Source organism: Phacochoerus africanus, chromosome 11 (assembly GCF_016906955.1).
Source record: "Phacochoerus africanus isolate WHEZ1 chromosome 11, ROS_Pafr_v1, whole genome shotgun sequence".
NCBI lineage: Eukaryota > Metazoa > Chordata > Mammalia > Artiodactyla > Suidae > Phacochoerus > Phacochoerus africanus.
In genome coordinates, this window is record NC_062554.1 from 5,534,830 (window position 1) to 5,561,620 (window position 26,791).

Consider the following 26,791-nt stretch of genomic DNA (forward strand, 5'->3'; position numbering starts at 1 on the left):
ATTAAGGGCAGGAGGTCAGAATGTTCCACCAGGCAGGAGATAAGCTGGGGATTGCATCAGGAGATAGGCAGGGAGCTAGAAGGTAAAAATCCAGCGAGATGCCTCCAAACTCTTAACAGCCCTTTAGGTCAAAGAAGAATTACTGCAGCAACAGAAAAGTATACATGGAAAAACCTATGCTGAGGTGATTTGAATAACTGTGAGCGATTATTTCTTTTTTGCTCTACTTTGCATATAAGAAACTTTAAAAAAAAATTTTTTTTAAGCTCCCTGTCAAAGCTGTTCGAAGAGGAAGCATGGAAAAAAATAAATAAATAAATAAAGTTAAAAATGAAAAAAAAAAAGAGGAAGCAAGGAAAATGTATGTTCAGGATTGGGTCAGGGACCAAGGGGAGAACTCTGCCTCTGAGGGGCCAGGATGGCGGCAGCAGTGGCATCAGAGGGAGGCCCTGAGCACAAGGCAAATCTAGGAAAAATAAACCTGGGGCCAAGGAGCCAGCTGCCTTTGACATTTCCCCACAGAGCTCCCCGTCTTAGGGGTGAGAATCTGACTCGGGTCACAGGTATATGGGTGACAGGGAATTACCAACTAGGTTCTCCCTTAGCTTCCCCAGAAGTGACAGCTACCAAAAAAGACAAAGGAAGGAAGGGCGGGAGGGAGCCAGGAAGAAGGAAGGAATTCTCCCCAGGAGAAAGCCCCACGCGTCTTCGGGCTGGTGTCCTCAAAAACCATCTACACCTGCCACCTGCTAGAAGCAGAGGCAACCTCGCTGTCAGCTAGCGAACCAGGGACCTCTGCCTCCAGAAACCACGGTAATTCGGACGTGGAAGCGCCTCTGCATATTCGTCAAAGCGGGGGCGGGGGGGGGTGGATGGAGACAGAAACCAATATGGTTTTCAGCAAATCCTCCCAAATCCTCTGCACAGCCCTGGGGATTCCTCCGGACAGGGCCACAGAACGGCAAGTGGGAGGTGACCGCTGCTCCAACCAAGGCAGAACACTTTTATTTTTTAAGATCTTTTTCGAGATATAATTCACATACCAGGAGAGTGCTCAGCTCAAGGGTTCTTAGCGTAATCGCAGAGATGCACAACCACCGCCACAAGTCTGACGCACTTGATTCAGCTTGATGCATATCTGAGTTGCAATAACCAAGAAACAAAAGGATAACTACGGGCTAATTCAGTCTGTTTCCGTATCAGTTACATGGAAAAAGCACTACCTACCCCACGGTAGAGGTTGCCTGTAGAGACAACATGAGCGGCCACACGTGAAGCCCGCAGCCCAGGCCCCGCACACCGCACTGGCGGTGGCGGAGCAGAAGGACGGAGAAGTAGCAACACCACTGCCAGGAGCCAAACACACAATGTCATTTCACCTTTGCCGTAACCCTTCAAGGTGAGGCTTACCGACAGTGATGAAGGTAAACTCATAGAGCTTGAGGAAACTTTCCAAGGTCACACAACCATCGATTGAAAGTACACGTGAAGCTCTCACTTCTCTTGCTCCAAAGCCTGCGCACCCCTTCAGCCAGTCGGCCGCCCAGCACTCTCAGCATCTCCTCCTTTCTGCGCCAACACCCCTCTCGTATGCTCTGCTCTAAGCCTTTCCTAGGATTCTAACTACAGTGATTGTATCTCCGTCCCGACTCTGTGTGTGATTCATAGCACAGGGCAGGGGAGTAGGGAAGGGTCCCGGAGCAGACCAGACACTCTCAAACACAAACACGTCTGCAGCCCAGACCCCAGCAAGTCCTTGAAACAGCTCACCACCAGCTCAGCTGCTCTCCTGGCCAGGAACTCACCAGCCAAAAGCACCCTGACCCCCATACCACTGACCAGCCAACTCTGCCCTCTTGCTCTGCTCAAAGAAACAATGTAAGGGGCACACAGAGATAAAACAGGCTTTGCTTCCCTTTTTTTTTTTTTTTTTGTCTTCTGTCTTTTTAGGGCCGCTCCTGTAGCATACGGAGGTTCCCAAGCTAAGGGTCTAATCGGCTGTAGCTGCCAGCTTACACCACAGCCATGCCAGATCCGAGCTGCGTCTGCGACCTACACCACAGCTCACAGCAACGCTGGATCCTTAACCCACTGAGCAAGGCCAGGGATTGAACTGGCAACCTCATGGTTCCTAGTCGGATTCTTTTACCACTGCGCCACGACCCACCGGGAACTCCAGGCTTTGCTTTCAAATTCAAAGCAACGTTAACTTGTCCCCTTTGTGTCTAAGGCCTTACAACAAGCCCTGTGGGGGAAGCAGTGATGACTGAGACCCAGTTCCTGCCCGCAGGAGGCACTCGCAATCTGGGAGGACAGACAAAGATGAACCCCACTGACCACAATCCGGAGCCGAGCAACACGCCAGAGGAGCACAAGGCACATCTAGGAAAAATAAACCTGGGGCCGAGGAGCCAGCTGCCTTTGAGCTCCAGGCCAAGCACCGGGGAGCACGGACGAGGAAGGGGTACTTCCCACTGCAGGGGAACAAGACTTCCTGAAGGCAACGTGTAATCCAGGCCAGGAGTTTTCCATCAGGAGCAATTCTGTCCCCCAGGGCAACTGACAATTGCTAACAGAAAAATTTTGGTTGCCACAGCTTGGGCGGGGGGTGCAGGGCGCGGTGCTGTTAGCATCCAGTGAATGGAGGCTCTGGGGAGGCTGCCTGACATCCCACAGTCCAGCCCGAAATGCCGATAATGCTGAGGCTGAGAAACCCTGATCTAGGCCTCGGTGGACAAGGGGAATTTTGACAGGCAAAAAGGGGAGGCCGAAGAGGTCTCCTGGGGTGCCGTGGGTTAAAGATCCAGTGTCGTCGCTGCTGTGGCTCGGGTCACTGCTCGATGTGGGTCACTGCTGTGACGCGGGTTCTGTCCCTGGGCTGGGAACTTCCACATGCCGAGGGAGCAGCCAAAAACAGCGGGGTGGGGGAGGCAGAGAGAGGCCAGGAGGAGGACTTATCTGGAGCAAAGGCCCTCGGATGGGATAGCAGAGGCCTGCTTGAGAGGGCCGCGCATCGACTGAAGGACGCAGGGCAGCGTGAACTGGGCAGGGGAACGGAAGTCTGACTGCGGAGCACCGACGGGCAGGTCAGAGTCTGGATTGGCTTAGTAAGGAACGGTAAGCCTCTCCTAGAGTGTCCTCATCTCCACCACAGTTAATGACACTTAGTTCCCAAAGTGCTTGTGAATTAAGTGACACTGGCTCTGTCACCAGCTGGCACCGTCCTCTCTTTACAAGGTAGGACAAACGATCAGAGCTGTGCGTTAGTAATTCCAGCACTGGTGCAAAAAGACTTTATAGGCAAGATAATACAATCAAAATCACTGGGGTACAAAGCAAGACATCCTACTTAAGCGCCAAATGCAGGAGTTGGTGCTGAGATGAGAGGTGAGTAGGGTGAGACGCAGGGCAGGTTCAGGAAAAGCGAGGCTGGGGCATCAGAGGACTGACGCAGACAGAGCCGGGGTGGCGGGAGGGACATGGGAAGTTAATTCCCAGGAAGGAGAACCACCTGAACTGTGACTAGAAAGGGACTAGAATAAACAGAGAATGACTATGACACACCGAGAGCCGGGCCAGAGGGGTAGGAGGCCTAGACAGACTTAAGAAAGGAAAGGCTGAGGTCAGGTTGGAAGGGATGGAGTGCCAGGCATGGGACGTCAGCTGGAATAAGAAAAGAAAACTAAGATACAACTTAGGAAAGTCACTGGCAGCCTGTACGGCATGTGCTGCTGGAGGAGAAATTAGAGGCAAGGTAAAACTGAGAGGCGCCTACAGTTAGGTGGATACAAAGTGAGGCCCAAAGCCCGAGAAGGGACTAACAAGCACTATTCGTCATGATAATACTTTCTGAGCCTCACGCAGCTACTCGTCCTCATCCATGTCAGCCCATGCTGGCCCTGGCACCGGCCGCGCAGGAGAAGCACCCAGAGCCCAATACACTCCTTCCCATGCAGCCCAATGCCTCCCGGACGGTGCACGTGGAAGTGCCGGCCACTCCCTTGGGCTTAGTTCCCCAGCCCAGATTCCACCCTCCTGGCCCTGACAGCCTCCCAGGACCGAGCATGTCTCTGGCAGAACGAGAGAGAAAGAGAGAGAGCGAGAGCGAGAGCGAGAGGCAAAACAGCAGTTCAGGACTCAGTGTTGCCACTGCTGTGGCTCTCCTTCAATTCCTGGCCCAGGAACGTCTGTATGCCACGGCCATGAATTAATTAAAACTTTATTAAAAACTAAGACACTCATGTTAATGCGATTAATGTAAGGATATTGGATGAAATTTAAAAGCGCTCCTTCTTCTCTCCTTGATTCCTTATTCCCAAACCCCAGAGGTAACAGCTTCAATACATTCATCTATGCCCTGTCCCAAAATGCCCAAGTAGATTCCAATATTTACATGCATGTACATATGTATGTATGTCTACCTGTAAAGATGCTCATCTGTGTACCTTTGTAAGTATGAATTCCAAGTATTTCCCACCTGGAGTGACAATCAGTAAAGGCGACTGGTCAAAACCCAGTCTAACTGGAGTGGGAAAAAGGTCAATAAATACAAAGAGGCAAAAAAACAAGTCACCTTTCACCTCGCTCAGTCAAGCCGCTCTGATGACACGACACAATAGGGCTTTGTGGTTCAAACCCTCTAGGCCTCCAGGTGGGTGGGGGACACCAGAAGTTCTCGCTCACCTAGAACTTTTTTTCAAATCCAAGGCATTGGCAGGAGGCTGGGTGAGCTGCCAGCATGGTTGTGGCCTCTAGAAACGTGTGGCCCTGCTCTATCACGCCCACCTCTCTCAACATCAGATCTCAGATGAAGAGAGACGCGCCTCCTGCAGCATCCTGGCCCCAGTCTCGTCAGCCAAGCTGCTGGGGGGGCAGTGGGAGGGGGGGCTCCCAGAGCAGAAGGCTGCAGTGCCCCGGGACAATGAGCGAGCTGGCGGGGAACGCCTGCGATACAGGTCGGTACCAACACGCGGAGGGAGGAAAACCGTGAGTTTAGAACTCCCCACGTGCCGGCCCTCGTGCTTGGGGTTTCGCACACATCACATTCTTACAACAAGCCTGCCGAGAAAGAGTTACCCTACTCAAACAGCTGAAGAACTGAGGCTCAGAGAAGTTACTTGTCTAGTATCACACAGCCAGTAAGTGGCAAAGCCAAGGGTTTTTTGGGGCGGTTTTTTTTGGGGGGGGGCAGCACACCTGCAGCATATGGAAGTTCCCAGGGTAGGGGTCCAATCGGAGCTGCAGATGCTGGCCGACACCACAGCCACAGCAACACCAGTTCCAAGCCATGTCTGCGACCCACACCACAGCTCACGGCAACGCTGGATCTTCGACCCACCGAGCGAGGCCAGGGGTTGAACTGCATCCTCCTGGATATTAGGTGCATTCGTTACCACTGAGCCACAACAGAAACCCTCAAAGCCAAGTTTCGAACACAAGCCTATCCATATCAAAACGTAAGCTCTTTCTGATGACAATAACGACAAAAACTAACGTGTATGGAGCCTATTCTATGTCCTAGGCACTGCACTAAGCGCTTTACCTGCATTGTCTCAGTTAACCTTCAAAACAACCTCATGAGGTACCTACTATTACGCCTCTTCTAATGAGGAAACGTCTAATAAGGAAATTGAGGCTGAAGGAGATTAAGTAACTTCTCAAAGTTTCCACAACACGGAAAGGGAGAGCCAGGTTTAAACCTGAGTCTGCGTGACTCTGCAGCACAAGCTCTGGCCCTGTCCTCTGTTCTACACCGGACACCACAGACGCTACCAGAAGCATATTCCGCAGCTTCCCAGGCCCCACCTGTGTGTGTGATCACACCCTTGCATAAGACTCCCGTTCGGCCCGACACCAGGCTTGCTACGGGGAAACTGGCCAGTCATTCCACACAAGCACTCTAACACAAACATCAGACACATGCGGCTTTCTCTGAAATAAGGAGGAAGTAGAAAGGGGCAGTGCCCAGCCTTCACTGAGCCTGACTTGTGTGTCATCACCATGTTGGGGACATCTTTCTTAATTAATTAACATATGACGAAATCATTTGGGGGGGAGATATGGTTCTATGAGTTTCAGTACATATGCAAATTCTTGTAACTGCCCTACGATCCAGACACGACAGTTCTGTTACAAAAAAACAAAACAAAACAAAACAAAAAACAAAAACCAACTCCCTCATGCTGCCCCTTTGTAATCAAACCCGCCCCACTCTCCTAACTCCTGGAAACCACTGACCTGGTCTCCATCCCCACGGTTTTGCCTTCCTCAGAATGTCCTTAGGTGCAGTCATATAGTCTGTAACTATCTGAGACGGTTTCCTGCGTTCAGCATAACACCTTTGAGATTCATGTGCTGTGTGCAGCAATCGTTCATTTCCTTTTCATTGCTGTGTAGTTTTCCAGTTGGTTTTAATCCACTCGCACATTGAAGGACATTTGATTTGTGTCTAGTTTTTGGCAATAATGAGGAAAGCTGCCATAAACATTTGTGTACCGGTTTTAGTATGAACATAAATTTTTGTTTATCTACATGTGTAAATACCCAGAAGTGGAACTGCTGAGACATGTGGTGAATTGTTTAACTTTATAAGAACCTCCCTCAGCAAGGGTTCTAGGGCTCTTCCTCCTCACATGGTACTTGGCATTGACCAGTTTTTAATTTTAGCCATTCAAATTGGCATTTGGTGGTATCTCACTGTGGTTTTAATTGGAACTTCCCTAAAGGCTAATGATAGTATTTTTTCATATGCTTATTTGTCATGCATATGTCTTCTTTGATAAAAGTATCTGTTCAAATTTTTTCCCATTTTTTACTGAGTTGCCTGTTTCATATTGATGAGTTTTGAGAGTTTTTTTATTTGTACTGGGAACTTTTTTTTCCCCACAGCATGCGATATTCCTGGGCTAGGGATTGAACCCCATCGCAGGCCTGCACCACAGCTGCAACAATGCAGTTCTGGCTCTTTAATCTGTTGCGTCACATGAGAACTTTTTCTTTTTTGGTCTTTTTTTTTTTTTTTTTTTAGGGCCACACCCAAGGCATATGGAGTTTCCCAGGCTAGGTGTCAAATTGGAGCTGCAGCTGCCAGCCTATGCCTCAGCCACAACCATGTGCAATCCGAGCTGCGTCTGCGACCTACACGGCTCAAGGCCAGATCCTTAACCCACCAAGTTGGGTTCATTAACGGCAGAGCGACAACAGGACTCCTGTACTAGGAACTTTTTTTTTTTCTTTTTTTTGTCTTTTTGTCTTTTTAGGGCCACACCCACGGCATATGGAGGGTCCCAGGCTAGGGGTCAAATAGGAGCTGTAGCCACCAGCCTACACCACAGCCACAGCAACGCCAGATCTGAGCCGAGTCTGTGACCTACACCACAGCTCATGGCAACACTAGATCCTTGACCCACTGAGCAAGGCCAGGGGTCGAACCCACAACCTCATGGTTCCTAGTCGGGTTTGCTGACCACTGAGCCATGACGGGAACTCCTTGTACTGGGAACTTTTAACAGCACTTTTCTCACTTAATTCTGACAACAACCCTGCAAGGGTAGACATCATTAACCACAATTTTACCCTGAGAAGACCAAAGGGAAGTCACTAAACAACTATAACCTGCTCGCAGTTATGCCTAATTTCAAGTTTACTTATCACTTACTCACCTGTGACACACACACAACTAGAATGCAAGCTCTGTGAAAGCAGGGATGTTACTTCAATTCTATGGAGTCCAAGCCCTGTTACAGTGCTTGCACCTAACAGGTATTCAGTAAGAATTTGTTGAATGGATGAGCAAATGTCCTTTATTTCCCATATAGGCTCCACAGAAGAAAATCAAAGTGCTCTCAGAGTGTCTGGTCCAGTCGAGGGGACAGTGGTTCTCAGGGAAGCTGTTGTCTGCCGCCTCAGACCGTCAGGACAGGCTGATGGGGCCATCCATTGCTGCACATCTTTTGCCCATGGTCGGTGTCCCCACCAGAGGTCTCAAGGGGACACAGGTCATGAATTCTCACACTGCCAGCTGGTAGAACTCCCTGCCAGCTTTGCAAAGAGGACACTGGCATCAATAGTGCCCTCTTGCTCATCGGAAGGTCCCACAACCCACAGCCTCTGCGATCCAGGAGAGAAGCAAGCAAAGGTGACACCCGAGAAGCCAAGTTGGCTGTCCCCGCGTTTGTCCCATGCAAACGATTATACATTTTCTGTAAAACTCCTGCTGAGTCTCGGAATACCATCAATCAAATTCCATAGCTCACGGCAGAGACAGACTAAGCAGACATGCGAATGAACCAAAGAAGAGGCAGGGAAACCACAACCGTGCACGCAGGAATCTGGGTACGGGGTAACTGCTGCAGGAGGCCCTGAAGACATGCTTTGGACTCTCCACAGAACGTTGGCACCGCTCACAATCAACTGTAGGAAGGGAGTCCTACTGCAAACAGGGCCAAATTTCGAGTCCCGTCGTGGCGCAGTGGTTAACGAATCCGACTAGGAACGAGGAGATTGTGAGTTCAATCCCTGGCCTCGCTCAGTGGGTGAAGCATCCGGCGTGGCCGTGAGCTGAGGTGTAGGTCGCAGACGCGGCTTGGATCCCGTGTGGCTCTGGCTCTGGCTCTGGCGTAGGCCGGGGGGCTGCAGTTCCGATTCGACCCCTAGCCTGGGAACCTCCATATGCCGCGGGTGCAGCCCCAGAAAAGACAAAAAAAGGGGGGGAGGGCTAATATTTTACAATACATAATTATGAGGTTATAGTTCAGTGATCTGAAAAACTTACTGATATGAGGCTGAATTAATGAGGCCCTAACAGAGTAGCCCTCTGACTTCTCCTAAGGCCCAGGGTACTCAGCAATGCTTCCAAACGGGCCACAAAAAATCTCAGGTACTTGACGCCAGCACAACGGGGGTTCACCTCTGGTATCTCACCATCTGTCCTCCAAAATTCTAAGCTCTGAGCTGTCCCCCAACTGTCCCCCAACTTAGATCCTGAGCTCCGTGTGTGTTGACACTGACATAAGCACACGCACGTCGCTGCCGTGCCTTTCTCGTTCAAAGACAGTGGCTTGTGATTAGTCGTGAGACGCCAGGCTAGCAGGCACCTGCCCTCCAGAGGCCGGGACTGCAGAGAGAGCAGCTGAAGCCAAGGCAGGCAGAAGCTACGCCGAACAGCAACAGCTCACCACTGGCCCGGGGAAGAGCAGGGGACAGCATCGGGGTTACTGTGGCACAGTCTGTGCTGCTGAGCTTTTGCTGCGGTACATTCCTTTCAAAGAACATTTTCTTCCTCCCTCCCTGACAAAGTAATTCAGCAGAAAGTGGAAAAGGAGGAGGAGCAGATGACAAAGATGTCCTGCAATTTGTGGATCTTGGGTCCCGTCACCTTCTTGACCACGGTGCCACCCATCTCCCAGTCTTGCGGCCAGGCCCCCGGAAAGATGTCAGGAAACCTCTGGGCCTCCCTCACCACTGGGAACTCAGCTCCATCCCCAGCACAAATAAAATTTGGGTTCTTTGAGGGTCGTGACACTTCTGGATGGGACCAAACCTTCAGATCCTTTCATCACCATTGCTGCCCTTGCTTGAGAATCTACCATTGCCAGGTTCAACAAGCTGGCACCCCGCAGCCTGGTTACCCAGCCCTCTGCCCAGCCAGTCTGCAGTTTTCCAGCACGGTCACTCCGTCTGACCCTGCTTCTTGCTGCCTCCTCATCTACATTCACGCTGTGTCCCTACTGCTCAGGCTGCCACCCCTCCCACTCACCCCAGCCCTACTTGTCCTCCAGGAAGCCTGTTTTTCTCCTCCTATAAATTCCCCAGGCATTGTCCAGTGCATCCTGACAGCAGGTCCCCTGTGCTGACCCAACAGGGGAGGGCTGCACCCACCCGCCCATCTTCAGGGACAGACAGATCACTGCCTACCTTCCCACCAAGGAAGCCTCTTCTACGCTGAGGCAGTGCTGTCAGGCGAGCCTTTATTCCAGAAGAATATGCCTATGTCTCACGTGTATTTTACTTTCCCCACAGGGGTCCTGGTTCTGCCCTTAGAATAAGAAAAACGACTCAGCGGCACTTAACAGCATGGGCTCTGAAATCAGATGTGTGCTCACACCGTGTGTGTCCTTGGACAAAACGCAGAACCTGCCCAACGTTCCAGTCCTTGGTGATGATACCAACTTCATAAGGCTGTTAAGAAAGTTAACAGAGTAGCTGTGCAAAGAGCTTACCATGGTGCCGGCCGGAGGGTAAGCATTCAGTACACAGTGCTGCGGTTTTCCTCGTTATCCGCGTCCTCATTTAAGTGTGATTCCTCCACTTCTAATATATTTGAAAATAGAAATTATATTCTCTGAAACTCCTCTAGGCTAAAGTTTCCTCACTAGTCTGTACATCATACGAGGACGCCGTTGGATGTATTTACTGCCGCATCCCACGTCTAGAACAGCGCCCAGCCCAGGTGCATTAGACACGTAAACACTGAACTGCACTGAACGCTCTCCCTGCCACAGTCTCCAAACCTTTCATCACTCGTGTCCCTCCTCTCTGTACTGGCTTTCACTGTTCCCAAAGTTTCTGACAATGTGAGATCCAAGACTGAGCTCAAAACTCAAAGGGGGGCTAACCATGAGAGAGAGACCAGAGCCACCTCCCCGCTCCCGACACGCGCCGCGTCACTGCTAAAGAGCTGCGATGACTTGGCAGCTTCACCACACCGCCGGCTCGCGTTGAGCTTGAACGTAACTGCAACTTTCGCGTCTTTTCGCTCAGGATGACTTTGTGCTCCTCACTCGGTGGAACTGGGGCTGCGGCGATGCCAAAAGGGGAAGCACCAACAGAGGGTTTTTCCGCCTAGACACTCCTCTTGCTCTTGCCATCTGGAGCACCCAACCGCTCCCAGCAACTAGAGCCGCCTTCCAGAAACCTCTGTGTCTTTCTCACGGACAGAGTGTAGAGACCTGACTGTCCTGCCTTCTCTTCCACATGGCAGCACAGGGCGGAGCACAGAGCGAGAGAGGCAGATGCCCTCCATCTACAGCAGGATTACAGTAAGGACGCAGGGAGGCTGCACAGACCAGCCCCGGGGCTCCTCCTCCCTCTCAAATGGCACAGCCTGCACAGCCTTGAGCTTCCAGCCTGCACAGACAGGAGCCAGTCCAGGCACAGACACAGACGTAAGGCCTCACGCTGTCCGGCCGGCTCCTAGAGGCCGTCTGCTGAGAACCACCTTCCCCGACAGGGCCGAGCTGCCAGCGAACACACCGGTATCCAGCACGTCTCTCTAGGGGCGCGCATGCAGCTCAGCAGGTTAAGGATCCGGCACGGTCACTGCAGCAGCCCAGGGTGCTGCTGTGACGCGGGTTCCATCCCTGGCCCAGGAACTTCCCCATGCCACAAGGTGTGGCCAAAAAAACTTCTCCCCAGAGGGAACTGCCTGTGTAGCCTGCTGGAGGGCCTGCTGGCGCAGGAGGAGGAGAGAGCCGTGCAAGGCGAGCAGCTCACCTCGTCGCTTTCTTCCACGTCCACGTCGCCGTTGGCATCGTCGTCCATCAGCTTGTGGATGCTGCGGACGGCATCGAAGCTGAGCTTCTCATCCTCGCTGTGGCACAGGGGCTTGTCAATCCGGCAAAACTCTGCGCGGGAAAAGCAAGAGACGACGTTACCGGGGGCTGACACTCTGCCTCCACCCCCGCCTGTCTCGCTGGCCTCCGCTTGTGGCACCTGACGCTTCATGGGGTCACGTAGCTGACTGGCTGCACTGTAAGCACAGGGGTTGACACTGACTGTCTTCCCCACTGAGGGACAGTGCTTTACTACCCCGAGAGCGCCTCGTCAGGGAAGTCAAACATTCGACTGGGAATATGCTGGAACCTACGCAAAGAACATGAATAAGGCGCTTCCAAGGAAAGAAAAAATACAAGTGAGAGCAAGTACAAACAGCCAACGAATACGGGAAAAGAACTGCACATTCGAATGAAATGCCATTTTTAGTCAGTCAAGAAATGAATGTAAGTTAATACAACCTTTCTAGAAATATTCCGACGCCAAAATGACAGGCAGTTTTTCTTTTTGTTCACTTTGTCACCGCCAGTGCATCTACCACCAGCCACAGGCTGTCTGGGGCAACTTCACATCTTAAGCAGAGTTTCACTCAGCAAATCTCTCTCAGACACCTCAGGCCCTGAGCACATCTGCGCAGCAGCTGGGGGGTCTGGAGGGCAGCTTCCTCTGCCCACCACCGCACAGTCACACAGGAACAAAACCTGCACAAGAGCCAAGCCCACCCGGGCTCTTTCCCAACACCGAATCCCCTCTTACACACCTGGAGAACACCTAGCCTGACCAAGGCCCACAGCAGAAAAAGCCTGGAATCTATTCTCAGCGCTACCATGTGACTCTAAGGAGGTTGCTTCCCTTCTCCCAGGCTTCAAGTTCACTATTTGAAAAAGACATTTAAAGTTTCTAGTGGGAGTTTCCTTCGTGGCTCAGTGGTTAATGAACCCGACTAGGAACCATGAGGTTGCAGGTTCCATCCCTGGCCTCGCTCAGTGGGGTAAGGATCCAGCACTGCTGTGAGCTGTGGTGTAGGTCGCAGACGCAGCTCTGGTCCCACATTGCTGTGGCTGTGGCTGTGGCTCCAATTAGACCCTAGCTTGGGAACTTCAATACGCCACAGGTCTGGTCCTAAAAAAGCAAAAAAAAAAAAAAAATCTAGCATTTCTTCCAATTCTTAGAGTATAAAATTCGTCTTTCCATTTGACCCCGGGTCTTGATAACTACTTTCCAGATGCAATACTATTGTGATAGCGCCCAAAGAAGCTAGAAGGAAGACTGCGACTTCTCAGGTAACAGAAGCAGCCACAGGACGGAACGCAAGGACAGGGTGGACAGGCTGAGGCTACGCAGGCTTCTCGAAGGCCCTGCTCAGAGACCGGAAACAGCCAGAGCCATCTAGTTGTTTGCCTGCCTGCTGGTCGGAAACAGTGACGGAAAGCACAGGCCACCCCTCTATCACTTGCTAGTTGTCTGAATTCTTCTCAAAATGAGGAGGGGTTTAAATAGGAAATGTTTAAAGTCCCAGATGCGATTCCGTAGAAATGTTGGATAAGCTCACAGAGGTGCCCAAAGCCAAAGGCTGCGGAAAGGGCAGGGAGGGCCCAGGGCTGCCGACCCCGTGCCAGCACCTCATCTGACTGCCTTTGTACCGCGGCAGCCAGGCAGCTTTAGGTCAGGTGTCCTCCAAAAGCCACCGACGCGCATACCAGCAGGAAGCACACTTAAGACATGGTTGTACAGGAGTCCCCACCAAGGCGCGGTGGGTTCAGAATTCGACTGCAGGGAGTCCCCACTGTGGCGCAGCGGTCACAAACCCGACGAGTAACCATGAGGACTCGGGTTTGAGCCCTAGCCTTGCTCAGTGGGTTAAGGATCCGGCGTTGCCATGAGCTATGGTGCAGGGTGGCAGACATGGCTTTGATCCCATGTTGCTGCGGCTGTGGCGCAGGCTGGCAGCTGTAGCTCCAGCTCAGCCCTTAGCCTGGGAACGTCCACATGCCGCGAGTGAGGCCCTAAAAAGCAAAAAGGAAAAAAAAAGTTTTACATTCAGAATGGATAAACAACAGGGTCCTGCTGTATGGCACAGAGAACTATATCCAATCTCGGGGGATAGACCATGCTGGAGAATAATATTTAAAAAGAATATGTGTATATATGCACGACTGAGTACTTTGCTGTACAGCAGAAATTAGCACAGCCTTGTAAATCAACCATTCTTCAATAAAAAAATTTTTTTAAAGAAATTGCTTCTAAAAGACACAGTAAGGTAAGCAGGATGCATACAGAAGAAATAAATGCCTCCATGTAACCTTATGGTCCTCTCCCTTGGTCCTGCCGAGCTGGAGTGGGAGCTGGAGGCTGGGGTAAGGGGTGGTGGGCACGGAAGGGAAAGAGGAGAATGCGGCCAAGAATGAAGGCATTGTTTCCCAACTTCCGCACCAACAGGAGTTCTTGGCATGATCGCTTGCTTGGTTCATGGATCCCTACCATGAACTCTAGAGTCTCCCCAAACTGCAACAAGTAACAACTGGCTCTCAGATGAAGCACAAAGGACTGAGATTAGCATAAGCAACATAGCCCTCTCCCCCCTCATTCCTGCCTCTACGGTACTGAAGTCAGAGCTAAGTGCCTATCGGCGCTTTCTGATCAGCAGACAATGGGCCACTTGAACATTTACTGAGCACTCCTCATACGTCAAGCTCTATAATCAGCACAGGGCAGAAAGAGACTTCACCTTTGCTCTCAAGGAGCTCAATTAGAAAAGTGGCAGAGACAGGCAATTAAACACTGTGTGCTAAGTGCCATGACAGAACTGAAGGTAGGTGAGGGGCCAGCAAACTTCCGGTAACAATTTAGGATTTATGGGCCACATTGTCTCTATTGCAACTACTTGACTGTCACGGAGCACAAAAGCAGCCATAGACAAAACATGAGTGAGTGAACTTAGCTGTGTTCCAATAAAACTTTATTTACAAAAGCAGGTGGTGGGCTGGATTTCGACCCTAAACCAGACTTCGCTGACCCCTGTTCTAGAGGACCAGAGGTAGCACACCTGAAGCACATCAGATCAACAGATTTCTGACCCAAAACAAAGAAACGTAATCTTCTCATTTAGTCTGCATCCATACACAGGTTTATCCTAAGAAAAGTACCTCAAATAGGCTTTTTAAAATGATAGAAAGGGCTTACCAAGCTCTAGGGACCGGGGTCTCTAGGCTGGTCAAACTGGCCTGAGGTCAGCCAGCCCCTTTCCCAAAGGCCTACAGCAAATCCAAGGATGTAGGGCTTCAAAAGCCAGGCTCTAAGTTTGTAACCTGATTGGACAGACACATGACCTTGGCTGCTGGCATCACCTGGCACAGAGAAGGATTAAAGGGATTGAGGCTAAGGGAGTAGAAAATCTTCATGTCTCATATGGCCATCAAACCCTCTCCAGAAAAATCACGTCAGCCAAAATTCACAAATAATTCCTTCTACCAAGCATTTCCTAGGCTGTCTCTCTCTCCTTCCTGAGACCTCTTCTGCCTTCTCTTAATTTAGTCCAATCTGGCCAGGTTTCCCAGATCCATCTGGACATACCTCAGACATCCAACCACTTAGCAACACATTATTACTGCAGGAAACGAGCCCTGGGCTTGGAGTCAGAACACATAAGTCAAAAATCCCAGCTTCATCAGTTACAACCATGTGATACTGGACAAGCTGTTTAACCTCCCTGAGCCTCCAATATCACATTTGCAAAATGAGGATAATTATCTCTGCTGCATGGGGTTTTTGTGAGAGTTAAGACAGACCGTATTGGTTAAAAGACCTAGCACAGGGTCTGCATGAAGCTGACATAAAACACATCCGTAGTCTCCTTTCCTCCCAGAGCAGCAAGTGAGCAGTTCCCAACTTTTTCTACCTTCCGCCACTTGCCCTTGGAGACCCTAAAGAATCAAACACAGGAGGTACAGTCCAGTTGAGACAGGCTGGGACCTGGGACCCTTTGCTGCAATGCTTGTACCAAAACAAACAACTCCCTCCAGCAACAAAATACAAAGAAACTACAACAGACTAGAAATAACTGGGCAGTTGGGGCAAATTATGGACAACAAGATACAAAAAACACTAAAAGATCAAGTGCCGCTTCTGAAGAGCTGAGAGCAAAAGCAGGCTGTTGGGAGCAAAGCCGGGCACTTCACAGGCCCCCTGCACACGGCACCACCAAAGGAGTGGGCAGACCACCTCGGCTAGCCCCCTAGCCACCCGCACCCCAGGCCTATGCAAGGAACCAGCTCACCATCCACCCCGAAACTTGGGGAGCAAGTGAGCCAGCAAGCAAAGGAAACTGTTGCTTGTTTTTGCTCCCCCACTAGAGCCTTGCCTGAATGTTCTTTTCTCATACGACTCCACCAGGCCAGGGATTAAATCCAAGCTGCAGCTGCGACCTACACTGCAGCTGCAGCAACAAGGGATCCTTTAACCCACCCCTCCCGGCCAGGGATCGAACCCGTGCCTCTGCAGCAACCCAAGCTGCTGCAGTGGGATTCTTAACCCACCACACTAGTGGGAACGCCTTGCCTGAATTTTCTTGTCTGGCCTCATTAATTTCTACTGACTAAGGAGGCCAAGAATCCCGGACAGGAACACAATTAAACTGCTGGACATATGTTCCAGGTAAGCTGGCAAGTGACTCCGACTGCAGCCTGTCCTCTCTCACAACCCTTATGCCTCCGTCACTGGTAGCACTGATCACACTGTGCTCTAGCTGTCTGGTTAAGTGTCGTCCCCATGAGGGCTTGAAACCATGTCCTCAGCAACAAGAAACAGCAGATGCTCAGCGAGTGTTTCCTGAATGACTAACTAAATACCAACACCACAATTACGTGTGGGATTTCTGCAGGCAGAAAAGAGAAGAAGTTTAGGTAGAGAGAATAGCATAGGACCAGGTTTCACATTTTTGGCCTCAGGATCCCATTTCACACTTAAAAGTTGAAAATCCCCACACTGTGTGATATTTATGATGTTAGAAATTAAAATATAAATGCTAACACTTATCCATTAATTCACTTTAAAACCGTAAATCTCATATGTCAGTATAAACATGCTTTTATAAAAATGATCGATTTCTGAAAAAAAATTCATGAGCCAAGTGGGACTGGTTGCACATTTTTGCAACTCTAACGTCTGGCTCCATCGAAGACAGCTGTTGCGGCCTTGTTATTATCTGTTTCTGCATCCAGTGTGTTGTTTGGATTGAAGATCAAAACATAGAGAGGCAGCTGGAAAAGGCAGGGGTATTTTAATAACCTTTCAGATAACTGCAGTCACTCTTCTCTGATAGCTACTTCACCAAAACTCAACAAGCAGCCGGTTTACGAAAGGTTAGTTACAGTGTGGCATGGGAAACTATAGAGAAGAACGTTGTATACTCTATCACAATCAAATCCATCCCTCTATCTGGCACTTTGAATGGATCTCTACCCATGGGTGATTCTGTAACATGATATACTAGTTAGTCATTTGTAAACTAGTGATGTGATGAGTTAAGCAGAGCTCCCAAATTTGACACCGATCATTTATTCAGTATCGAAATAATCAGAACAATTACTAGCACCACTGATTTCATCGAAAAGCTTTAAATCTGAGGAAGCTTTAAATCAAGCTCACAGTGGCAAATACACGTTCTCCAAAAACGCTAATTTGCAAGTAAAAGCTGAAATTTTATCATTGGCAACACATGCTACCAGTTGGTTTTCCTTAAAGTAGCAGCCTCACGGCATCCATTTTTCAAGAAAATATCCACCAAAAACATAAGTCTGAATAACGGCAGTTTTGTCAGTTACACTTTCAAGTCGAAATAGTGTTCCCTGAAAAAAGGAGGTAGTTCGGCTTGCAACTCAAGCACACAAATGCTTTTCCTTGACATAAATAAACAGCAGGCTTCCTTCCAATGCGGCCGAAGTGCTTTATGCGTGCTTCCTGTTTTATCACAGAATACCAGAGAGACATTTATTCACGGCATACAACTTAAAAAAAGGAATAAATTTGGAGTTCCCATCGTGGCTCAGCGAAAACAAATCTGATCAGCATCCTTGAGCACGCAGGTTTGATCCCTGGCCTTGCTCAGTGGGTTAAGGATCTGGTGTTGCCGTGAGCTGTGGTGTAGGTCACAGAGGCAGCTCGGACCTTGCATTGCTGTGGCTGTGGTGTAGGCCAGCAGCTATAGCTCTGATTCGACCCCTGGCCTGGGAACCTCCATATTCTGCAGGGGTGCGGCCCTAAAAAGCCCCCAAAAAATAAAAAAAGGGATAATTTTTATTTCTTTATTAAAAGCTTTAAAAAAATCTGAAACTGCATGGAGGTGAAGAATGCAATGATTACTGGTAAAATTGGGGCCACTGTTTTGATTCCAGCAGTTTTATCTACTGTTTTTTTCTGCACCACCAGTGCAAATGCACAAACAATGGGAAAAGCAGATAGCATATTAGCCTTTTTTTATTAAAATGACTTTGACCTTCTAGACAACCCCCCAAAAAATCTTGGTGACTCCCCCCCAGTGGTCTGCAGTTAACCACTGGCAGACAAAACCGCAAAGGTCTCCCACTCCTGTCCAAATCTCCTCTCCGTTCTCCAGGCGGAGCTGATCAATTACTGCTCTATGCTCCCAAGCACTCTGTACCTACCTCTGTTAGATGAATTCTCATGCTCTGAGCTGTTGGCATGCCACATCCAGAAAAGGGCAGGAAGTAAATTTGCCTCACTCCATCCCCCAGGGCCCAGTATGGCACCATCCCTAATTTCCACTTGGTCAAGTAGGAAGTCAGCAAATGCTGGCTGAATGAATGAATGGATTCATACCAAACCGTATCTCCCCAAAAAACAAGTGCTTCCTGAGTGCGACCCACCAGTTCCCAGCACCAAGATCTGCCGTTGGCCTAATACCTCTCCCCTCCCAGCCACTCTCAGTCCTCGTCACTAAACATCAGTTCATCCCGGGAACACACATCTAGGCATGCAAAGCAGAGCCGCCGCAGCCGAGCCGGGCGACGGGCTGCCTGGTGCGAGCAACAAGCCTAGAGGGAAATACAGGAGAGAAGCGGCGATCCAGGAAGAAGACAGAGGAGACAAAGGCACCCTCAGACGGTCCTTGAGGGGGATCTGGAGAGGGCTGTTGGACCAGCAGGGGCCTCCTCTCTGAAAACGGCTTCTCCCCTTCCCTCTCCACCCCAGCCAGGACTGGCAGCGCTGCAGTGACTCTGATGGGATCAGAACCCACCCTGGAATTCCCGTCGTGGCGCAGTGGTTAACGAATCCGACTAGGAACCATGCGGTTGCGGGTTCGGTCCCTGCCCTTGGTCAGTGGGTTAACGATCCGGCGTTGCCGTGAGCTGTGGTGTAGGTCGCAGATGTGGCTCGGATCCCACGTTGCTGTGGCTCTGGCGTAGGCCAGTGGCTACAGCTCCGATTGGACCCCTAGCCTGGGAACCTCCATATGCCGGGGGAGCGGCCCAAAGAAATGGCAAAAAGACAAAAAAAAAAAAAAAAAAGAACCCACCCTTACCCTTAGAAAGGGCTCAAAGGCTGTAGGTCTGTGAGCTTGAGCCCAGGGAAGACGTTCAGATTTGACCAAGAAACAGGAGGTTCCAGAGATTAAAAAGACAAACAAACAAACAAAAACAAAAACAAAAACAAAACAAAACCCCTGGAACCTAGAAAGAGAACTCGGCTGTGGGGAGGTCAGGAGACACTCTAGACACAAGTGTGAAGGCTCAGAAGAGGAACTGGCTTGGGACCTGGAATTGGCAGCAAAGGTCCCCTGGAATCTAGCAGAGAGCAGGCCTAGCCACCAAGGAAAGAGGAGTCAGATCCCTGGGCTGCGAGAAACGCAGCCTTCCCGCCCCCGTGAGAACATCACGCCCTCAGAGCCAGGAAGAGGATCGTCCCCTCCCAGCGTGGGGACAGGAGCTCCGAAGAACCTTCTCTCTGGACAAAGCTGCCACTGGTTGCAACTACCCAAGCAGCACCGACCCGAGAGGCTGCTGACCATACTCACTTCTGCTCCGAGGGAGAACACATCAAAAAATAACCCATACAGCACCAAGAGTTAATCCTGGTGTAAACCGAAGACGTTACAGTGATTACAGTGTGTCAGTGCAGACTCATCCTCGGTTGAAATAATAATATACCATTCTGGTGAGTAATGCTGATAATGGGGTTGGCAATGCATGTGGAGGCAGGGGACATATGGGAAATCTCTGCACCCGCCTCTCAATTCTGTTGGAAGGCTGACACTGCTCTAAAAAATAAAACCTTAAAAAAAAAAAAAAAAAAAAAAGGATAGCCTACAATATGTGTATGACTGATAGAGGTTTTTCCAAGTCTTCTTAGCTGGCTTATTAAAAATATATGTTGATTATAATGTAAGATAATTATATTCTCGCTCCATGATCTCAATACTTTAGTAACAATTTTTAAAATTTATATTAAATATAATTAAAGAAAGTCATCTGAGAGTTCCCTGGTGGTCTAGTGGTTAGGATTCAGCCCTTTTACCACTGGTTCAGTCCCTGGTCTGGGAACAGAGATCCCACATCAAGCCGCTTGCAGGCCATGGCCAGAAAAAAGAAAACCATCAGTAGGAAAAAAAAATAATCCAGAGCACTAACTATAAAGCTCCAGTATGAGGGAGTTCTCTGATGGCCTAGTGGGTTAAGGCTCCTGCCTTCTCATCTCTGTGGCTCTGGTTACTGCTGTGTGGTGTAGGTTCAAGCCCTGGCCCAGGAATTCCCACGTACTGCCTGTGTGGCAAAAAAGGAGTTCCCGTCGTGGAAACAAATCCGACCAGGAACCATAAGGTTGCAGGTTCGATCCCTGGCTTCCCTCAGTGGGTTAAGGATCCAGCGTTTCTGTGACCTGTGGTGTAGGCTGCAGATGTGGCTCGGATCCCACGTTGCTGAGGCTGTGGCATAGGCCGGCAGCTGCAGCTCTGATTGGACCCCTAGCCTGGGAACCTCCATATGCCATGGGTGCATCCCTAAAAAAGACAAAAGATCAAAAACAAAAACAAAAACAAAAACCCTCCAGTATGCAACATAAGGAGATACAGCTGAGTTCCACCGGCATTTCTGACGGTGTACCTCTTACCAGCTTTACTGCAATTGGCTTACAAGTCCAGTTACTGGATGGTTTCTGAGGGCAGAGCTCAAGCCCTATGCACTTTTTCACAGCACCTACTACCACCTCACACATGATGTATTTGCTGACTGATTTGTTTGCTATCTTCCTCCAACAGAAGTAAGGTTTATAAACAGAGACTTTTGTGTTCACTGCAGAATTCCCAGGGATTCACACAGTGCCTGGCACATAGTAGGGGTTCAATACAGATTTGTTGAATGAATGAATGAATGAATGAATGAGTCTTCCCTAATGTGCAAAACAGATTTTTCCTCTCTACATAACTTTTTTTTTCTTTCATTTTTTTTTTGTCTTTTTAGGGCTGCACCCGCGGCATATGGAAGTTCCCAGGCTAGGGGGTCTAATCAGAGCTGTAGCCACCGGCCTACCCCACAGCCACAGCAATGCCAGATCCAAGCCACATCTGTGACCTACACCACAGCTCACAGCAACGGTGGATCCTTAACCCGCTGAGCGAAGCCAGGAATCGAACTCACATCCTCATGGATCCTAATCAGATTTGTTACTGCTGAGCCACAATGGGAACTCCCTAAATGCTGGAGTTTTAAATAATTCAGTCCTAGGCTCTCTTCTCATCTCACACAACATTCTCATAATCTCCTCATAGCTTCAACTCCCATTTTTAAAAACTTACTAGCTATTACCAACTCCCAAAAAACAAAACGATGCCTCTGGTTCAAGTTTCGCTTTTGGCCTATGGAAAGTCCCAGATCCAGCTACCTCCTGACACGGAGGTCTAGACCCATCGTGTCTGAGTCTAAAGGCACTTCCTTCCCCCCAGGCTTCCTACCTCGCCCTCGGGACTCTTGGGGTCTCACTCACCCTCACTCCTCACACTGAATCACTCACTGACCCTAGTTCAAGGCTCTTCTGTTCCCAGCCCGGCCCTGTCAGGGGGATAGTTCAGCCCGCACGAGCCAGCAGCAGCAATGCAGGTGTCGCAGCGCTGTGCAGACCAGCTGCACTGCTGTCCCAGGCATCCCCTAGCAAAGGCCCTTCAAAAGCCTCTCATTATTCTTAGCATAAAGCCCACATTTCCTCATGCGGCCTGCCAAGCCGCATCTGACCCCTGCTACCTTTCTGGTCTTGCGTCTGGCAACTCCTCCTGCTTCGTGTGATCTTCTTGAACACGGCACGTCCTGCCCCGCTTTTCCACACGGTGCCATGGCTGTCAGCTCCAGCTGCACATCCCAAGCACCTTAGGAGCTCGCCAACTACCGATGCCCAGGCCCCATCCGCGATCAATCAAGTCAGTATCTCTGTGGATGGGACTTAGGTATGGATTTGGGTTAGGGGAGGGTTGTTGTTTTTTTTTTTAAATTGAGAAATAACACATAGAAAGTGTATGAATAAGCATAAGGATCAATTAACTTTTACCGACCCATATACTGCGTAACGACCACCAACACCCAGCCAGGGAACATTCCCAGCGCGTCCGGAAGACTCGCTCCCCTCGCTCCTTCCCAGTCACTATTCCACGACCACAGCCCTCCTCCCCTGGCAGCGGTACCCTGGCAGCGGTACCCTGGCAGCGGTACCCTGGCAGCGGTGACCCCACCATCCTGACTTGAATCACCACAGATAGGTTTTGCCTTTTTTCCTTTTTTTTGGACACTTATAATGATGGAGCATGGACATTCTTAGGGTATAATAAAATGCCCCCGTTCAAAGCGCACTTGACAAACATTCACGCTCACGTAACCACCACCCCAGTAAAGACATGAACCCTCCCGCCACCACAAAATGATCCCACTTGGCTTCACCGCCAACCTCTCTCTCTCTCCCCAAACAACCACGGAGGTGATTCCTATCGCTAGAAATTAGTTTTGCCTGTTCCAGAACTTCCGGTAAACACAATCATCACTCTGTTCTCTTCTGCGTCTGGCTTCTTTTGTTCTGCAAGATCTGAGATTTTAAGCATGTGGTCACACAAAGCAGTAGTGCGTTCCGATGCATCGCTGAGTAGCCGGCCACCGAATGGATGCCACGCGGTTTACCCACCGACCAGTTTCTAACTTTTAAAAATAAAGTGCTATGTCCAGAATGATGAGAAATAAATTTCCATTGCTTATAAGCCAAAAAAAAATAAAAATAAAGTTCTATGCATATCTGTATATATGTCTTTGTGTGAACATATGCTCATATACTCGCCTATCCTTGGGGATGCTGATGTGCAGCCCAGGGGCAGAACCACCTAGAATTCCTTTTATATGAAAAGACTCTTCTCTTTCTTAACCTGCAAACTCTGACTCATACTGCTGGGCTCAGCTTAAATACTTTTTCTTCAAAGAATCTTCTTTGACTCATCTTCTTTCCCAAACTGCTTTAGGCCCACATTATATATTCTCCAAAGTATCCTACATTTTTCATTTATAAGACTCTACACAACTGTAATTCTTTGTATGATATGTTGCTTAATACCTCTCTCTTCCCTAAACTATAAGCTCCACAGCAGCAGGAACCATGGCTAGCCAGCTTCTTCCCGGCTGAATCCTGGCTTCCAGACAACACCTAGCACTTAGCCAAGTCCTTAGCACAACAGTTTGGCTTCAATACACACTTGTTGAATAAACAAATGAATCCCCAGAACTTGTTGCATGAAGGAGCAAATCCAGAGACACACAAATACAGTCTTTGCCCACAAAAAGCACTAGAATGAGCACAGTACATGAGTTACAAAGATACAGGTAGAATGTGGTTAGAGGCCAGAGACCAGAGAAGCAGGAGATGGCACAGCATGAACGATGGGTAGAAGAGAAGGAGTGGAGGCCACCCAAGCAAGGCCAGCCCATCTCCCATGGTCCGATTTACCAAAGGAGCCAAAAGCAAAGGGTCCTTCTCGCTAATCTTGCAGAAGCTGCTGGCATGGAATGGGGGTGACGGATCCTGGGATCCCTCATCAGACTCAGACTCTCAGCGGCAGAACTGGGGGAGGGGGCGGCTCTGGAAGGCATCTTACAACTGGAGAAGGAAACTGAGGCCGTGAAATGGGGTGGTGTGCCCCGGGTGGACCCGCAGAGCAGTGTCAGAACGAGGTCAGCAGCCTCGCTGACGTCTTGGGCCGTGTCTTGCAGCACGACCGTAGCTGGGAGATCCAGAGGAGCTTGCACAAGAGGACGCCCTTCAACCACTGACTCTTACTCTCCAAGGCCAACAAATGGGGTGGGGCACGGGGAAGGAATCCAGCAGATTCCTTTCGTCTGCTAGGGGAAAACGCAGAAATGCTAAGTGAGCTTCTGCCGTTCCCGAGCAGGGTGAAACACAACTTCCTGGTTTTGCCTTCATTTCTTCAGTGTCCAGCACCAGCTAAAGGCGCTTCTTCATTAGGTCCTGAAAGTTAAAAAGACACCCAGGAGGAACACTGAGTCCCTGGTGTAGGTTACGAAGGAGCAAAAAGAGCAAAAAAGGTGCTACGGTTTCAGCACATGCAACTTAATCATCTGCTAGAGGAGGAAATCTTCAGGCCTCTCCCCCGGGGCTGAGTCGGGGGGCACAGGCCTCTCCCCCCGGGCTGAGTCGGGGGGCATTTGGTCACCTCTTTGTGTCCCATTTCTGCCGTCTTCCTCCAGTCAGTATTCTATTCTTCCAACTCCGACCTCACAAGAAGCCTCCTTCAGGGATGGTGAATCCCTAAAGTTGGTCCCCACCAAGCAGGCCGTGACCTCAGTAACTCCTCAATAGCTTCCGGTGCATCGACCTTCTGGCTGCGCTGGCTCCAGGAGCCCACTTCTGGTCTCCGGCAGAGCCTGGGGTTCCGCCCACCTGCTTAACATCCTATTTGCCTGTCGTTTTGTTTGTTTGTTTGTCTTTATCTTTTTAGGGCCACACCTGTGGCATATGGAGGTTCCCAGGCTAGGGGTCGATCAGAGCTATAGCCGCCAGTCTACACCACAGCCACAGCAACACCAGATCTGAGCCACGTCTGCAACCTACACCACAGCTCACGGCAATGCCGGATCCTTAACCCACTGAGCGAGGCCAGGGATCCAACCCGCAACCTCATGGTTCCTAGTCGGATTCGTTAACCACTGCACCACGACGGGAACTCCCTGCCTGCCCTTTTAAACCTAAACCTTTCTGACTGAATTACAAGTATGTGACCTCACGTTCAGTGTTTACATGCTGCCATTTTTAACACTCATTTATGACTTTCAGCTATTTTGTTGAACAGTAAGCAAATTAAAGGCAGTAGGAATACAAAGGGAAATAAGACACCTCTCCAGCCTCCAGGGCCTCCTCCATCTCTTACCTCCCAACTACTAAAATACACACTGAACCGCAGAAGCTGTAGGTGTGGGTCTTCAAATCCAACCTTCCTATATCCTGACTACTCTTAAGGATTAATTTCCTTACCCGAAAAATCAGTAAAGTCCTTTGAAAAACAGTGAGGCCCCATAGAAAGGGTTGTCGCTTGTTGTCACTTCTCTCATCTTTGCTTTACCTCTGAGTCTAATCTTCCCACCGACAGCAGGAGGAGTCTGATTTTTCTGGTGTCCTCTATGTCTGGTCCAGGACTGGGCAGCGCACTACCTGGCCTAGTGACACCTGAAAGCTCCTCACAGATTTAGAAGATGCACTTCCTCAGCTCTGGAGTCCCAAACATCACAGGTCTTTACATTCTAAAGGCGTCTGTGCCCAGAAGGGTGGCAGTCCAAGAAAAATTCCATCAACACACGCTTGTTCAAAAACTACCCCAAATTCCCTGATCTGGTGCCTAACCCAAACATTCCTGGGTCCTGGCCAGCACTTGTCAGGGTCTGGGATGGCCAAAAAAATAATTACACACAAACTCAAAACAGCTTTCTGCTAGGAAGAGCTTTCTAAAAGTGCCGGGGTGGGCATCCAAGGACCTGCCCAGACAGGGACTTTGCGCGGTGCCCAGGGCAGACGTCCTCTAGGATTACACCCTCTGGGTTCAGAAGGGGGGCTGGCCCACAGCAATCAGTGTCGCCCATAGCAGCCCCACGCGCAGAGAGAAATGCCTTGAAGACATCAACACTGAGGGACCAGGCACATGACTGCATGGGGTAAAATCAACGTGGATTCCAGTTTCCAAAGCGGCAAGAGGTCATCCCGAGCCTCCCAGGCCCACGGCTGGCTGGCCTCGCAGCAAACCCAGCTCGAGGCTCCAAAGAGCCCAGGACCAGGAGAGAACTGCTCACCGTCTTCCCGCCCCTTGGAGGCCTCCACTGAAACAACGCGAGGAAGCTCACGGGCCCCACGCCTCCTTTTCCTGATGGAAGACAACCAAGAACGTCCGCTGAGACACCCGGCAGTCAGGACGACCTCGGGAGAAGCAGGGGCGCAGGCCTTTGGCACCCCGTGCGGCTCTCAGCTCCTGCGGCAGAGCCGGCTCCCCAGCGGGCGCGGACCCTCCGGAAGGAGGAGAGCCGGAGCCTCCCGACGGCCCCCGCTCCCTCATCGGCACAAGCGCGACGTGGTTTCGAAGGCGAGGCCTCTGCGGCAAAGCACAGTCCAGCTCAGAGACCCAAGTTCAGGTCTCGGGGTAACCTGCCGGGTCACGACGACAGACGCCCCGCTCACCTCCCTGTGGCCCTGCTCGGGCGTCTCTCAAACGCATCCTCTACCAAAGCGGGCAGGGTAATTTTTCTAAAATTCAAATCCGACCAGACCAACCTCTGCTGAATAAAATCCTTCACAGGTTCACCTAAACACCTGCACACGACTGTCGAAAGAAGGTCTCTGTGTCAGCGTCAAAAGCTGGAATCCATCGCCATGTCCTCCAAAGGGTGGCGGGTTACACTGCAGTCCTTCCACACGACTCTGCGTGAGGCGGGACGAAGTGATGATACACAACCTTGGGCGAATTCCCAGGGAATTATGCTGAGCAAGAAAAAAAAAAAAAAAAGCCAATTCCAAAAGGTTACAAACTCTATGCTTCTATTTATGTAACATTTTTTGAAAGGACAGAATTTTAGAAATGAAAGATAGAGGGTGAGGGACAGGGATGGGCGTGAGAGGGAAGGAGCGATTATAGAAGAAAAACACGAACGAGCTTCACGGCTTTCGAACAGAACTTGGTGCACACGCGCACACGTGCACA

At 50.1% G+C, this 26,791-nt stretch overlaps 1 protein-coding gene across 8 annotated transcripts in view; it reads right to left on the minus strand.

The window, feature by feature from the left end:
- The window catches only part of STIM1 (stromal interaction molecule 1), a 203,074-nt gene that overhangs the window by 82,216 nt on the left and 94,067 nt on the right, over window positions 1-26,791 (minus strand). For 7 of the 8 annotated variants that reach the window (XM_047753979.1, XM_047753987.1, XM_047753981.1 and 4 more), the window contains exon 2: window positions 11,494-11,624. In XM_047753979.1, the coding sequence (XP_047609935.1) occupies window positions 11,494-11,624 (131 nt within the window). Of the gene's footprint in view, window positions 1-11,493; window positions 11,625-26,364; window positions 26,551-26,791 lie in introns of those variants that run through there. The other variant, XM_047753980.1, reaches the window with a different exon arrangement.